At 41.5% G+C, this 14870-nt stretch overlaps 1 protein-coding gene across 2 annotated transcripts in view; it reads right to left on the reverse strand.

The window, feature by feature from the left end:
• Positions 1 to 4447: 4447 nt before the first annotated feature.
• Positions 4448 to 14870, reverse strand: part of LOC100769227 (gamma-aminobutyric acid receptor subunit beta-3) — a 224315-nt gene continuing 213892 nt past the window's right edge. For both annotated transcript variants that reach the window (XM_027404733.2, XM_027404732.2), the window contains exons 8-9: positions 12685 to 12929; positions 4448 to 4866 (exon numbers count right to left, since the gene is read on the reverse strand). In XM_027404733.2, coding sequence (XP_027260534.1) covers positions 4525 to 4866; positions 12685 to 12929 — 587 coding nt within the window. In that variant the 3' untranslated portion in view covers positions 4448 to 4524. The remainder of the gene's footprint in view (positions 4867 to 12684; positions 12930 to 14870) is intronic.

The following is a 14870-nucleotide window of genomic DNA, read 5'->3' on the forward strand; positions in this document are numbered from 1 at the left end:
TCTCACTTTCATGCTAGAAAAGTAGCAAGGGAAATTTCCTTAAGGATGCTGAAAACTCAAAGGGTGGCTATCCAGATGTGGAAAGCTTGTTCCCTGTCTTTTGACATAAAAATGTGCTCCTCTTAAAAGACTCATTTGAAGACCATAACAGGTTACTCTTTGTGTGGCTATTTGTTCTTTGATGTACAAATTTTAAGCTAAATTATTATAGTTTTAAAAAGAAACAGTTCAACTGTTCTCTTAGGCAGCCAGTTTGGGGCTTTAAATTCCTTTTATTTTCACATAACCCAAGTGGACATGTGCAGTTGAACAAGGCTGGATTAAAATAACCATACCACTCAACAACAGAGAGTTAAGGAAGAGAAAAAAAAATCAGTCCTCACATTTGTCAGTTAGTCCTTTTTTAATAAATTTGAATTCATTCAACAAGTTTCATATTGTATCTGTCACTCAATTTTGCTGTTTGTTTCACGTCAAATAATACCAAAAAATTACATCAATGTGCTTAAGCAAAACCGGGTTTAAGTTTATCTTTACAATGAAATGAAATCGACGTGGATATCAATTAGGACAGCAACCGCCTATTCCTACTAGAACAATCCTGTACTTACCTTGAACACATCTACTGACTTGGGAAGTAGAAAAATGAGTCATGAATGACATGTTTGTGGGCCATCCCTAGAAGAGGTATGGTGCATGAGCCACTCTGGGAGGTCACTGTTACAAGGGGGAGGGAGGGTTAGTCATTCAGGAAAACATGGCACCTTTCAATGCAGTAGAAGAGGTAATCAGTCCAAGGCACACTCACCAGTGTCCTGGGAAATTTACTCCACCAGGGCTGTTCTTTGCCCCAAGAGTCAATGGTATTCTGATGGTAAGTTCACACTGACATGAAAGCCAGCAGTCTTTCCAAGAGTGACAAAATATTTTACCAGTGGTTCAGTTGACTTAGAGAAAATGGCCAGAAATATGAACTCATTTTAGGTGGAGGGTTAAAATATGGATTATAGTAGGTTTCTGCCTTTTAGTAAGGAATTTCAAAATTGGACACATCTTTTCAGAATGTGTTCATGTGGGGCAAACACCTACAACTGCAATGTGCCTGTCTTCTCTGAGATCATCTCATTGGTGATATTGTCAACTCCATGTTTCAAAAGAAGAGAAGTGCTTTCGGTGAGAACAGCTGAAGATGTCCCCACATTGGCATCAAAACACACAATACTGCATATGGACATGTCACTTCAAGCCTAATTGGGGTAGTATTATGATATACTTTCTAGTTCATCTGAGATTCAGGGGCAATGAGTGGGTTATGGCATCGACATCACAACCTCTCGACAGTCCTGGGTTGGTAAGCAAAGCAGGAATGACTTTTGTTTTAAAGATGACTCTACACTGGTCAGTCTCTCTGCTGGGACTAATGGAGGAGGGCTCTTGAGTTGTCACAGACATTTCTGAAAATGACTAATGAAGGGCTGTCATCAGGGCGTCCACACCACGAGCCCTCTGCGAAGCATTTCAGTTTGGATAGACAGTACTACTGAGAATTAATGGTTTATTGAGTTGATGAGAAATTAAAGATTCTGTTCTTAAGAGCTCTGGGCATGGGTAACAGCCACCTCCCATGAGAGGTCCTGATGGAACACCTCCGTGCATTCACTCACTGGCTCAAATGGCTACTATAAAATGATGAGAGGTTACTTTCCTAGAACAGGGATTAGATCCCACTCTTCTGTTGGAACAGCTTGAGTTCTCATCTTAACACTTCTCACAGCTTTAAAAAATAGAAAAGCCATAAAATAATTTCTTAGGAGAAAAGTACTTTTCTTCTGAAATGAAGTAAAGCAAACACATACCCAAGGATCTTAAAACAGATTTTTTTTTTTACAGAATACATGTATGTATTTGTATGTATGTGTGCGTTTCTGTGTGTGTGTGTGTGTCTGTACGTGTGTGTGTGTGTGTGTGTGTGTGTGTGTGTGTGTGTGTGAGTGTGTGTGTGAGTGTGTGTGTGTGTGTGTGTGTGTGTATGTGTGTGTCTGCATGTAATTACAAATACTACTTAGAGTCTAGCTACTATGGTAACTTCATTGCAGTGTCTATAAAGTTGTGGATCCCAGTCTTGGTGCCAAATGCATATAAAAAGCTCAAAAGCTATTATGACTACACCATGCAAATTTATATCCGGAGATTCCCAGGAGAGCTCACTGCTGCTCTTCTGAGCCCCGTGGAGTCTCTGCCTCTGATATGTGGGTAGCTCAACTATGCTTCAAAAAAGTTTTGAGTCACTTTTCTCCAAGAAAAAAAGTCGCAGTTCTTAGTATGATAAATTGTCAGTCCTTGACTCCTTCTGCCACATGGCTTACATTTGGGGGTCCCTCTTCTGCATGTGGCACTTATACCTTGAGTGACAGGATACACGGAGAGATACCTGAAGTATTGAAAGGGATAAGGTCTTTGCAAACATTTGCTTTTCTTTAACATGTTACAATGATAAGGCCACTTACAGGATTTTTTTTTCCAAAACTGTTTAACTTTTTGTCTCCTCCCACTGTTACCCATGAAGAAGAAAATTTCCAGAGAAAAGCCAAAGGCCAAAATTCACAGGCTCATCTCCAGGTAGAAAATAAAGCCAAAGAGCAGTCATCAGAAAAAGACTCAGTAGAGGAGAATGGAGGAGGTAAAGGGCATAAAATTCAGTAACTGTCCCTAATGTGAGATTTTGTGGGTTAACTTTGTTTTTAATCTAATACTGGGTTTTGAACAGTCAGATTCCCACACAGTAAAGATTGCTATGGCCACCAAAAAAATCAAGGAGTGTCAGTCCATGGTGGCAGTCCACACCAAATGCATCCTGGGGAGGGTGGTGGTGCTGCGTGTGTGGTAAACAATGGTGCCAGACTTGAGGGTGACGGATGTGTGGGATTTGGGAGTTATTAATTTAGCAGTTCTTTACTGCATGTTTTGCTTTTTATCCTGTCTTCCAAATGCTTCACTGTGACACCTGTTCCCACAACTGCAGTCGGTTTATGGATGCCTGTGATAGAAATAGTTTACAAAAAATATATCATCTTTGTTTTTCTTTAGAAAGAGCTCATCTAAATAGTAAGTTAAGGTTGCGTCTATGAAACCGGTGCACCTTGTCATGTTTCTACGAGCTTTAAAAAGTCCAAATACTGATGAGGCTGTGGATCAGAAGGAACCAAAAGAGACTGTGTTTGTGTCAGGTTGCCCTCCTTGCCTCAGGAACGGTCATGGGTTGTTGCATGATCGTGGTGTGTACTGGTCGTGTTCCTGCAGAATCCTAGTCAGTCTAGGAGGAGTTGGGTGTGCTTATGAGACATGTCAGTACAGAAATAAAGGCTGTGAGGATGTTTCTTAAGTTTTCAAAAGTGAACAGTAGAAACATTGTAGATTCAATCTTAATTTCTAGATGACAGAAAGTAGTTACATCACAGAATGAAAAATATGACGTTGCATGCTGCCATGATAGCAAGCAGAAGAAACAAAATCTTGGTAATATACATATGTATGCATATTATGCAAATATATTTATATTAACATACAATGTTATAAGAATGGTAACATAACTGCAAGGGGGAAATCACTCTAGATGGTTTTACCTTAGAGTAACAAAGAACCTGAGACGTCTATGCTTCCAGTTAAATAGCGGACCTAGAAATCTGGACAAGATGTAGAGCACATTTTTAGTGATTGAATTTCATTATTAAAATGTGCCATAGTGTTCCCACAAGACAGTTAAGCTGGACCCACTTAATGTTAACAGAAATCCCCCATGAATATGGGACGGTGGAGTACTTACAATGGGACACTGTTTACTCTCAGTGAGTTGTCAAGAGATGGACATTCAGACATGAGTGTGGGAACTACCTACCAGTAAGAATCAGGTAATAGTGTTGCCAGAGATTCACCTCGTGTACTAACTCATTACAGAGAAGCATACCTGATGAAACAAGCCCATCACATAGAAGCCAACAAGCCTTGGCTGCAAACTGAAAGAGAGGATGTGAGGTGTACAACTACCACTGTGGAAGTTCCCAAAGATTAACTAAGAATTCCTTTCTGGCTTTTAAGAGAAAATATCTAACTTATGATAATAAAAGACAGACTTTGGGATGACTGTGTTTCACGCCCTCATTCTTGAGGCATAATATTTAGATACTTGTCCCTTTCAATTAAAAAAGAAAAAACCTATAACTTTCTTTAATATGCATCCTGTGTTAAATTGTCCATAGTTGCAAAATGTATGGTATGTATGTGTATTTGTTTTACATACACAGATACTCAAACCTGCGTATATAAACATGTACACATACATCCTCATATACACGTGTATTTTATATATATGTTGAGAAAGTTCACATATATATATACAATTGTGTGTGTGTGTGTATGTGTGTGTGTGTGTGTGTGTGTGTGTGTGTACTGGTATAAAAACTTGACAGGCAGGGTAATATTTCACTCAGTGTTAAATGAAGTCTTTGAAAAATCAAGTACAGTCACTCAGTTAACATAGTACAGCCAGTAAACTAAATTGAAAAGAGAAAAGGTGAATGGAAACACGATCCGGGACCATCTGTCTATGGCATTCACATCGGTTAGATCAGGGATTTTGATTTTGAGCTGTGAAGACCTCCTCCGTAGTTGGGTCTTCTTGTGCGGGATGCTTCTGTCTCCCATGTACCGCCCATGCCCTTCCCTGGGCATGCTCTGTTTCCTATACTGGATTCCTGAGTTGTCAAAGGATATTGCTGAATTCCTGGTGTCACCAACACTGCCTGCAACCTCATTCATTTCATTGTGAACCTCCAGCGATGTTAATAGGATATTCCCATGAGCATCCACCTAATTGGAAAAACAAAGGACACTCTCAGAAGCTGGCATGCCCATTAATTTACTCTTTATATGCAAGCCCAGGACAGAGTGATGTTACAGAATCACGAAACATAGTTTGTGAGAATGTGAACATCTGTCAACCCTTTGCTCGTTTTATAGGAAAATACCATCTTGGAAATTTAACTGCAGTTTAGAAACTGTATTTTGTTAACTTGAAAATTCTTACAGAGGACGTTAAAGAAGAGAAAGGGAGCTTTACCAAGCTGATATTTCATGTTATAGATTAGAGTCCTTACTGAAGAGAAAACTGAAGTGCAAACCCCTTCTGAGATTTACCTATGTGCAAGTAACTGTCCATAATTGTACACTGAGTGGAAATGGTGGAGTGCTCCCTTCCTTGTCAGCAGGTACCATCTAGTCTAGATTTGGCAATGCCAGAATTACTCAACATCTCTTCCCCGTCATTGACTCATCAGACATCAAGGCCACAAATGGAGGTGAGCACAGCATACGGAATACTATGACAGAAGGCCTCACACACAAAGCTTTCATTGGAGTGCTTTGATTGGATTACTTCATTTTCTTAGCATGCTCTTCCATTACCCTCTTACTCTACTTCTCATTACTTGAGCACATCGTAGGAATGGCAGTGTACACATAGCATTTGGTACCAACTGTGGTTTCAAGTAGAAATAGGCATATTCTTCCTTTTGAATGCTGGCATTGTAACCAGGTCCAACAACTGCTACCCTCAGCACATGCCAGCCTGCTAGCCCTGTCTCTGATTATTGAAACAGCTAGATTACTGTGGAGGAACACAGAGACAGTCCTGATATTCATCAGGTGCTCCTGATGAATGCTGGGGTAGATACAGATGTGGGTCTCTGCCTAATTGTTGCTTCTTTTGTAAGGATCACAACTTTAAGTAGCAAATCTCTTTCCACAGTGAAGTCTAACTTTAAAATAATAAAGTTGTATTCTTTGCTAAATACAACGATAGACCTTCCTTGACAATGCCAGGGATCCCCATGTGTTTTTTAGGTTGCCACAGAATTTTCAGCAGTCTCTCTGTGGACGAGGGACCATGGGGAACCTGTGGCTGAGGGTCCCTGGTGGAATTCCTTCTGGGATGAGACTGGAGCTGTCATGGCCTGCTCCCCTGAGCACTTATTGTTCCATGCTCTACATCCTCCTGTCTCTGTCCTTCCTTTCCCCTGAAGAGTTGTATCCTATTTCCTTTCTTTGTCCCTAGCCTGTATACCCTTTCTTTTAGTACTAGATTCATAGTAGGTGGATTTTCCTGTGAACCACTAGTGGTTCTGTTGAATGACTTTTTGATATGAGAATACCTCTCAGGTAACTAACGGTGCCCTAGCTAGATCAGTTCTCATTTGCCAGAGCTTAAGAGCTGGTTAGAAGGGGACTTTGTAGATGCAATTAAGGGTACATCCCTCACGATAGTTTGTCTTGAATTACTGGATGGACACACTATGATTACATATTCTTTCCTAAGCATAGTAGAGAACGTTTCTAGTTAGAAGCAGAAAAACAAGTCTGAAGATGGAGACAGTCTAGGGAGGACTCAACTTGCCTTTGGTGGGAGGATCTGGAAGAACAGGTTCATTATGAGGGGATATAGGACAGCCCACGGGGCAAAGACCGACCCCAGATGACAGCAAGCAACACTCTTATCCAGTCCCCTGTTGATTGTGAGCTCTTATCTCAGCCACTTTGGTTTTAGCTTGTGAGACAGAGGCTGCCCCACCCAAGCCCAACTCTCTTAGTACCTGAGATGTCTGATAAAAATGAGTGCTGCTTTACCCTGGTTAAATTTATGGTAATCTGCCGTAGCAACTCTCAGTAATGCCATAGGATGAGGGGAAATGCGTGATGTGCAATTGCCTACCATGTGAAATAACACAGAACAAAGAGAAAGAAAATTTTTTAGGCCAAAGTATGAAAGGCATCACAAGCAAAGACCCAAATAAAGCGTTCAATGTAAAGTAAACTAGCTGAATTGACTCAAGTTCTCAAGATAATGGATCCACCCATGCTCTGCCTGTTGGTGGGTGGAGATCTTACTGCTGTTTCTCTGCCATTATCATCTTTCCACCATCTAATTAATCATAATAATAGAGGACACTTGGTGATGAATGGGAAGGTAAATAAGAGCCGGGGCCAGTAAGGTTTTCTCTATGTCATGCTAAGAAACTCCAACCCTATGCTTTTAAAATACAGTGCAAAAAGTAATGCTTAAACAAAAAAAGTTTCTGAAGCAGAGTACACACTAGCAGGTTCAAGAATAAAAGCCAAATTTGAGAGGTGACAAGGGAGTCAATAGCACAGGTGTCCATGACAAACAGCAGTTTGAAAAGAATGGCTAACAGTGTGGACAGATGCCCTCTTCCTGCTTCTGGACAGATCCTGGAGTCTCTGTTTGGCCTCTGGGTAGCTAGTGTGCCAGCAGCAGCAGCAGCAGCAGTAGCAGCTTGGTTCTGTATCTTGGAGGTTCTGATTTGGGTTGGTTTTATTGTCTGTTTTTCAAAGCAGTGTCTCAGTCTAACCTAGGCTAACCAAGAACTCACTCCAGAGCACAGGATAGCCTCACTCTCATGGTAGTCCTCTGACCTCAGTCTCCTATGTGCTTGAATTATAGGTATGGGTCACTAAGCTTGCCTTTTTTTTCTTGGAAGGTTTTTTTTTTTTTTTTTTTGAGTTTGTTTTTTTTCCCATCATTTTTTAAAAATTGACATCTTGAGAAAGGGGGTCTTTATGGGGTTATGGAGAAACCTGATACCAGGGAAACTCCCAGAAATCCACAAGGATGACTCTAGCTAAGACTCCTAGCAATAGTGGAGAGGGTGCCTGAACTGGATTTTTTCCTGTAATCTACCTAATTGTCATCATAGAACCTTTACCCAGTAACTGATGGAAACAGTTGCAGAGATCCACAACCAAGCACTGGGCCAAACTCTGAGAGTTCAACTGAAGAGAGGGTGGAGGGATTTTATGGGCAATGGTGGTGGTGGGGGTTCAAGGTCATGACAGGGAAACCCAGAGACAGCTGACCTGAGCTTGTGGGAGCTCACCGACTCTGGATGGACAGCTGGGGAGCCAACATGGAACCGACCTAGGCCCTCTGCATCTGGGTAACATTTGTGTAGCTTGGTCTGTTTGTGGGGTCCCTAGTAGTGGGGCCAGGACCTGTGCCTGATGCATAAGCTGGCTCCTTACTTCGAAGTTTTAATGGAGGATGAGATGAGAGTTCCCCTCTCGAACAACATCCAGACTTGATGACTCTGGGATGCACTAAGAATTAATGGTGCTTATATCTCAGTTTTACAGAACTGAGAAAGTTGTGATTGTGTAGGACTCTGAATTGCCTGTCAGGGTGTTGGGTTTTCTTTTTTCCAATCTCCCCTGGAATGATAGATAATAAAGTCCTTTTAATGACCAGGACTGTTTGCTGTCTTCAGAACTAGGGAGACTGTTCCAACAATTTCTTTTTTTCAGACTGAGTTTCTAGTGGTTCCAGCAAGATTATACAGCTGAAGCTACAGAAGGGGACAGTGAAGGGCTGGGACACTCACTCCCACTGGAAGCATGGCAGTAGCAAGGATGAGCGGTGGGAGAACCTTGGCCACACCCACTCATTCTACCTAAGCAGGGCCACCTGAACTGCCTGTAATGGGGCAGGAAGGAGCCCATGAAGAGACAGCTGAGCTGGTCTTTGCATATAGGATAGTTAAAGCAAGTGTGAAGGTCAGAGCCCAGAGAGCTTACAGCCTAAAGAAAGGTCAGCGAAGGAAGGATGCTCACAAGGCTTCTTGACTCAGAGAGGGGCTGGGAAGGGACTCAGCCAGGTATATCCTGCCATTTAGTTTATTTCATTTCTTCATTTGACTGCAGTAAAGATGGCCACAGTTCTACCCAATGCCTGGCTTTCAGTCATGGAGACAGTACGATCACTCACCATGACGTATATTAAGTGGGGCCCACATTAAATTAGGGTTTAATTTCATTCTTTTTGTGTGTTCCACATTTTAAAACATCTACAAATACAGTAAGTTGAAATCTTTAAAAGCTACTTTGTTCCCAAAGTTGTGTCACAGAATATCCCAAAGAGGGAGAGACTGACTTCTTAAAGTACCAATGTAGAACTTACTCTTTTCCATAGTAGTAACAAGTCATTCACTACATTATTTAGTATTTCAGAAAGCTTAACAATTTCCCTCCAAGGTAAAAAAAAACTCAGAAAATATTAGTAGCTATAGGAAAATATTCTTTATTCCCATGCTATTTTAAAAGAGGAAAACAGAGCAATAAAGGGCTCACGAGCTACCCTGGTGCCTCTCTGGGGACATACATACACAAGAGGGGTATGCATTATTTGAGGTCATTCACAAAAAGTGGAAGTACATACCTGCTTCCTACCAGGGTCATGCATGGGCCAGGCAATGACCCAAGAAGATGAAAGCAGGGACTCCTCCTCTCAAGTGGGAACTTCCAACAATCTATAAATACATTTTACTAAAGAATCTTACACACATTTCTAGCTATCAAAAGATGTTACGGAAAAGTTCATTTTTATGAGAATCTAAGGAATCCAAATGAACAATTGTGTGGAGGGGTGGATCCTACCAATGCGGTAGGAACAGATCCACAGTGATGAATGCCACTTGACATGAGCATCTGCCACTTTGCAGTCAGGCTATGCGGATTTTAGTAGGAGCAAGAAACTAGGTGCAGCCTGGTAGCGGAAACAATTTAAGTGATCTACCCTTTCTCATGGACAGAGAATGTGCTGGAAGTTGAGAGAACAACAATATAAACAGTGGCCTGGGACATAGAGTGACAGAAGCAAGGTGCAAACACTGCTAGGAAAGAAAAAAGGACCAATCTGTGGAGAGGGACATCTGACTTGAGTGTTGAGGAAGGGAAGATGTCAGTCAAGAGGTGAGTTAACAGAATAAAGGAAAAGCAGAGGTGGCATATGTGGCAGTTCAGAAACCATGCAGGGAGACTAAAGGTAGAGGAGATCAGGAGGGTGTTTTAACATATAGGGACAGATCTGTGAGTCAGTGTCCTCTTTCCTAAACGCCTGTGACCACGGTTGTGTGTTTGGGAGGTGATCTAATGAAGGTGGTAATCTGTTTCTTTGGACTTCAATGAAGGAATTCTAGTTTAAGGGAGACCATGCTGCCTTAGGAATGTGTTAGTAGTTTGCAAATTAAAGAATAAAACTTCACCAATTGGTGAAGTTCTCTTGGCTTCTCTGAATGTCGAGGATATGTTTGTAGCTATCTTGGAATTCTCCCAAGACAGGACTCAAGAATCTACATGATTGTATTCAATTCTACTTCAGGAGAGGTTGAAGCCCTGCAATGGAAGTACTATCACAAATAATACTTATTCTGGTGTGAAAAAGAATGCAAAGATACATTGAATTACATCTCAGCTTAAAATAGAATGGCTGCTTTGCTTATGGAGTTGTTATCACACGGGTTTCATTAAAACATGAACCAATGTGCAGAAAATTGCTGGATTTTTTTAATTTGGCTGAAATGTTGAAAGGGTATTAAATTTTATTAACTTGTAGAGGTCTCATTCTTAAAATCAGTGTTCCTAAAAGAGAAGGTGGCCTCTTCCTCTTGTCTTTACCATCTAGAATGTAGGTCTCAAGAGAGAAATAAGTAACTGTGGGAGATCCAAGGCTGACATTCCTTTTTCAGAATGTCAGGTGGCTTGCAATTTTTAAATTGTTTCATGAAGTCTTGTTATTTCGAAGGGTCCAGCTCACACTGACTATAATTAGAGCCAATGATGTCAATGGAGGTTTTTCTTCTGCTCGGAACCTGGACAGGTGCAGCTCTCCAAAATTAAAAACATCTCATGCAGAAAATATCACAGAAGAGTTTTTCTTTTCTAGACTTTGTCACTAGATTGACACTCAGTCAATTCTTCACATACCTTCCAGATTCCAGTTAAGAAAGGTTTTTTTGTTCAGGAAAGACAGGAAGAAGCAGATTCCTTGCAGTAAATTGACAGTTTCCCTATTAGGGAAAACTGCAGCTGGTCACACTGATAACCCAGAGCCAAGTGTAACCACTGAAAACTAAAAGGGGACTATTTAGATGGACACTTCCACTGCTACCCCTCATGCTGAGCCTTTTCCGTCTGGGATGAAGTCTGTGGCTCTTAGGTTTCTCATACTCACCCTACATCCCTTTATACAAACTTTTGGAGGAGTCTGTTTCTCCTTAAAAATTATCACTCATCTGTTAGGTGAGGGAGGAATGAGTTTTAATGCTTAACTGTGAAAGCATCAAACAGATGTCTAAAATGAGAACACCTGATGTTTATATGCTGGCTTCCAAATGTAAGGATGGAATGAGACTCATGTATATTGAGAAATATGAACATACAGCGGCCTCACTGAAACTGCTCAGAGAAGAGAAACAAGATTTAGGGGAAAAACTGAAAATGGACTCGTGAGTCAACTTTGGATTTCCTTTGACTCTAATTGATATTCTTTCTCTGTTCAGGTAATTTTATTTGTGAGTGTTATAGGATTGAGTCTTTTCTATAAATTTTGTACTTCACACTCAAAAAGATGTTTCTGAACAATGATAGTTCAACAGTTCTAAACAGTCTCATTTAAAGAAAAGGAAAGAAAGCTGCAACTGTTAAATACAGAAGGAAAGTAAAGAACACCGTTCATGTATGCATCTGTACATGTGCTTGGCTACAGAGACAACATGGTGTGATTAATTCTCGTTTCCTTAGAAACACCAAGGCCAAGACATATTGTGCATTCATAGTACAGCGTGATCTCCATAGAAACACACAGTCTGGAACAGAGTAGATTTTAAAGTAAGATATTGAAGATAATTTTGTCTGTGGAAAACCTAGTTCTATTCAGAGACCAACTTCATTTATGTTTTACAGATGCGAAGGGGCCACTTTCACTCACTGTCAGGACTCCATCCATTCATGCGTATTTGCCACCCCATGTCACGTAGCATTAGGGATCCATGCTGACACAAATGCACAGGAAAATGAAAGGAAATCTCCAAGGGCTTGAAAATAAGTAGATTCCAAAGGATGAATTAAACAACACAACAAAAGGAAAGGAATGAAGGTATAAGTCTTCTTTAACCTTGTAGAAATATATTCTTGAGGATGTGAGGAGATGTAAGAAGTAAAAGAGTACATTAAAAAAAACTGAAACTATAACATCTCATTAAAATCTCATTTTAATAACAATGCTTTAAGAGTGAATGTAGCCAATGCCAAGTCCCTTTGTGACTGGCAGGTGAGCATTTCTGAGCTGGACTCTGGGTCTCTGGCAGAGTGCGAAGCTGTGGTGAGAGCTCTGCAGACCCCCTAAGCCTGCACTGCCTGGTGCCTTCATGCTTAATGTTCTTCAGTCTTAATGTGACTGTGAGTGACAAGAAGGATGGGCCAGTGACTGGACTTCTTATTGCACTGGCAACCATGGGGGCAGGCTGAATGAGTGAACTGGTAATCTTACAAGTAAAGGAATATTGAGCTCTTTTGGAAAATGACTTTTTCCATATCAGGCAAGAGCGCCACATTCCAGAGTATTGGCACTCCTGATTCTAATCTGTTCCTTTTAAAGGAAGATAGGAAGGGAAGTTGGGCCTCTCCAGCACCTGCTCCACCATTAGTTAGATAGGAACCCTGGAGGCTTGCACTAGGAAAGATTTACAGCATGGTAGGCAGGGCCACCTGCCCAGCTTGCTGGAGGTGAACTGGGAGGTTAGGTACGGCAGGGCTGGCATGCCCAAACCATGGAAAGCCTACCCGGTTGCTTTCGCTCTTTGAACGATCATTCTTGGCTTTGGCTGTCTTCTCTGCAAGCTTCTTCTGCCTTTGGGGACCTCTTCCAAAGAAAATGTAATTGACAAAGGCATATTCCAGAAGGGCCAGGAATACAAAGACGAAGCAGCCCATCAGGTACATGTCGATGGCTTTGACATAGGGGATTTTGGGCAGAGTCTCCCGAAGGTGAGTGTTGATGGTTGTCATGGTGAGCACGGTGGTGATCCCTAAGAAACAAACACAGCATGAGTACTTCCTCTCATGTCCCAGCCCTCCCATTGCAATGACTTCTAAGACCCTGTGCTGACTGCCCCCAGAACAAGCTATGTGTTTTGTGGCAGAACATCACACTTCGGAGCAGCAGGCAGACATCTCCACTTGGGAAGCAAACCTGCAGAGGCCTCCTCAAACACAGTGAAGGGTATCTGGAGAGAGTGGAAGGCAAGATGTCTGGGCCATCTCGAAAGAATGCTCTCCCTTGAGTTTTTAGAACAAATGCAGGTAGCCCCAGAATGTAACTATAGAACTGAGTGTCTGGTTACAATACATCAGGAAGAGGACAGTGGATTGTGGCCACAGGGACTTGGCCACCAGGGAAGCTAAGAGTGGGTTACCTTTCCCATTCCAGGGCTTTCTGAAAACAGAGTCTGAGGGGTTTTTCCTGATTAGAGGGAAACCCAGTTCTAGGCTCAAAGAGGGAGGGCTGATAGAGCCAGGGGGCAGATTTACTCTGGAACCATTTCTCTCAGGCAAGAAGGAGTGTCCACCAGCTGGGTGAGAAGGTTAGCTCTCAGGGAGGTGTGAGGATTCTGTTCCTATTGAAATCTCAGGTTTAAACACCAAGAAGATCCTCTGTAAGCACTCTTCTGGGTTCTCTACAGAATTCTGTATAGAGGATTTGCGTCTGCGTTCCGCAGTTGGTTGTAGTCCTTAAGACAAAATAAGCAGCATATTTTGTAACTGTCCCTCCACAGCAGGAGACATAGTACCTTCTATACAGAGATTACAAATTAAGTGAGCTGAGGCCACAGTCATCAGAGGACATGCTGAGCAGACATGACTAGGTCTTGTTGAACACAGGGAAGTTGTGTTTGAGTAGGTCACTAATCTTTGAGTGTCACAGCAAGAACAAGCTTCAAACCTGCCTCAGGACTCGTTATGTTGCAAAGGGAAGGTAGATGCTTGAAGGCCCAGATTTAAAGACCAGCCTTTTCCATTAATGCACCAACATCCCTGAGTGTGGGCTGAATACTCACCCTCCATTCCCAGGTAAGGGTCTACTCCCTTAAGAAGATGCTCAAAGGGGAGAGACTGGCAGTGATTGTTTTTTCATTTTATTAACACACAGACATATGCATGCTCACTTGCACATATGCACATCAGTGGTGTGACTGGAGCTAAAAGGCAGCAGTGGCATGGTGAGGTTTCTGAGGTAGAGTCAGGACTGTAGGGGAGGGCTTCTGTTTATTGTCTTGGTTTGCAGCCCCCTGGATGCCCATCTGTTCCCAGAAGTATGTGTGTTCAGAGCTGGCCTGGGGCTGTATATTTCAGCCTTCCATAATGGAAAAGCAGCAGAGAAGCAAGGTAAGGCTTCTTCAGGACACTCCTGTGACCCTGACCCTAAGAGATTGCTAACAGCACAGAAGCCCAAAGAAGCAAGAAACTATTTTTTTTAAATCCCTTAAGAGAAAAAGTCTAAGATTTCAACTGTGTGTCACCTACATGTACTTTCTTAAGAATACTAAAGAAATTTCCCCTTGACAGCTAATTAAAACTTTAAGATAAAAAAGATTTTTCCCTTGGGAGAAGTTTGTGAGTGAAAAATCGTATCTAATATTTGAAAATATTCACAGAAAACCTCAAACATTTTAGTAAAATCAAATGATACATTGACCCTCTTTTAGGATTTCAAAACAGAAATGTAGCAAAATAACACATTTTGAAACCATATATATATATGGTTTCATATACACTTCAAAACACTGACCAGTTACTTATGGAAAAGTGAGAACATGCAAGAAACTATTTTTATATATAATTGCAAACCACAGTTGCTTGTAGAATGTTTAGAAATCTCAGATGTCAGAATATTGTAAGACTCCCTTTAACGTTATATTCATGTGCACCTGGGGACTTTTAAAAATTTGAATGTGGCAATGGGATAATTA

The sequence above is a fragment of the Cricetulus griseus genome, chromosome 3 (genome assembly GCF_003668045.3).
Source record: "Cricetulus griseus strain 17A/GY chromosome 3, alternate assembly CriGri-PICRH-1.0, whole genome shotgun sequence".
NCBI lineage: Eukaryota > Metazoa > Chordata > Mammalia > Rodentia > Cricetidae > Cricetulus > Cricetulus griseus.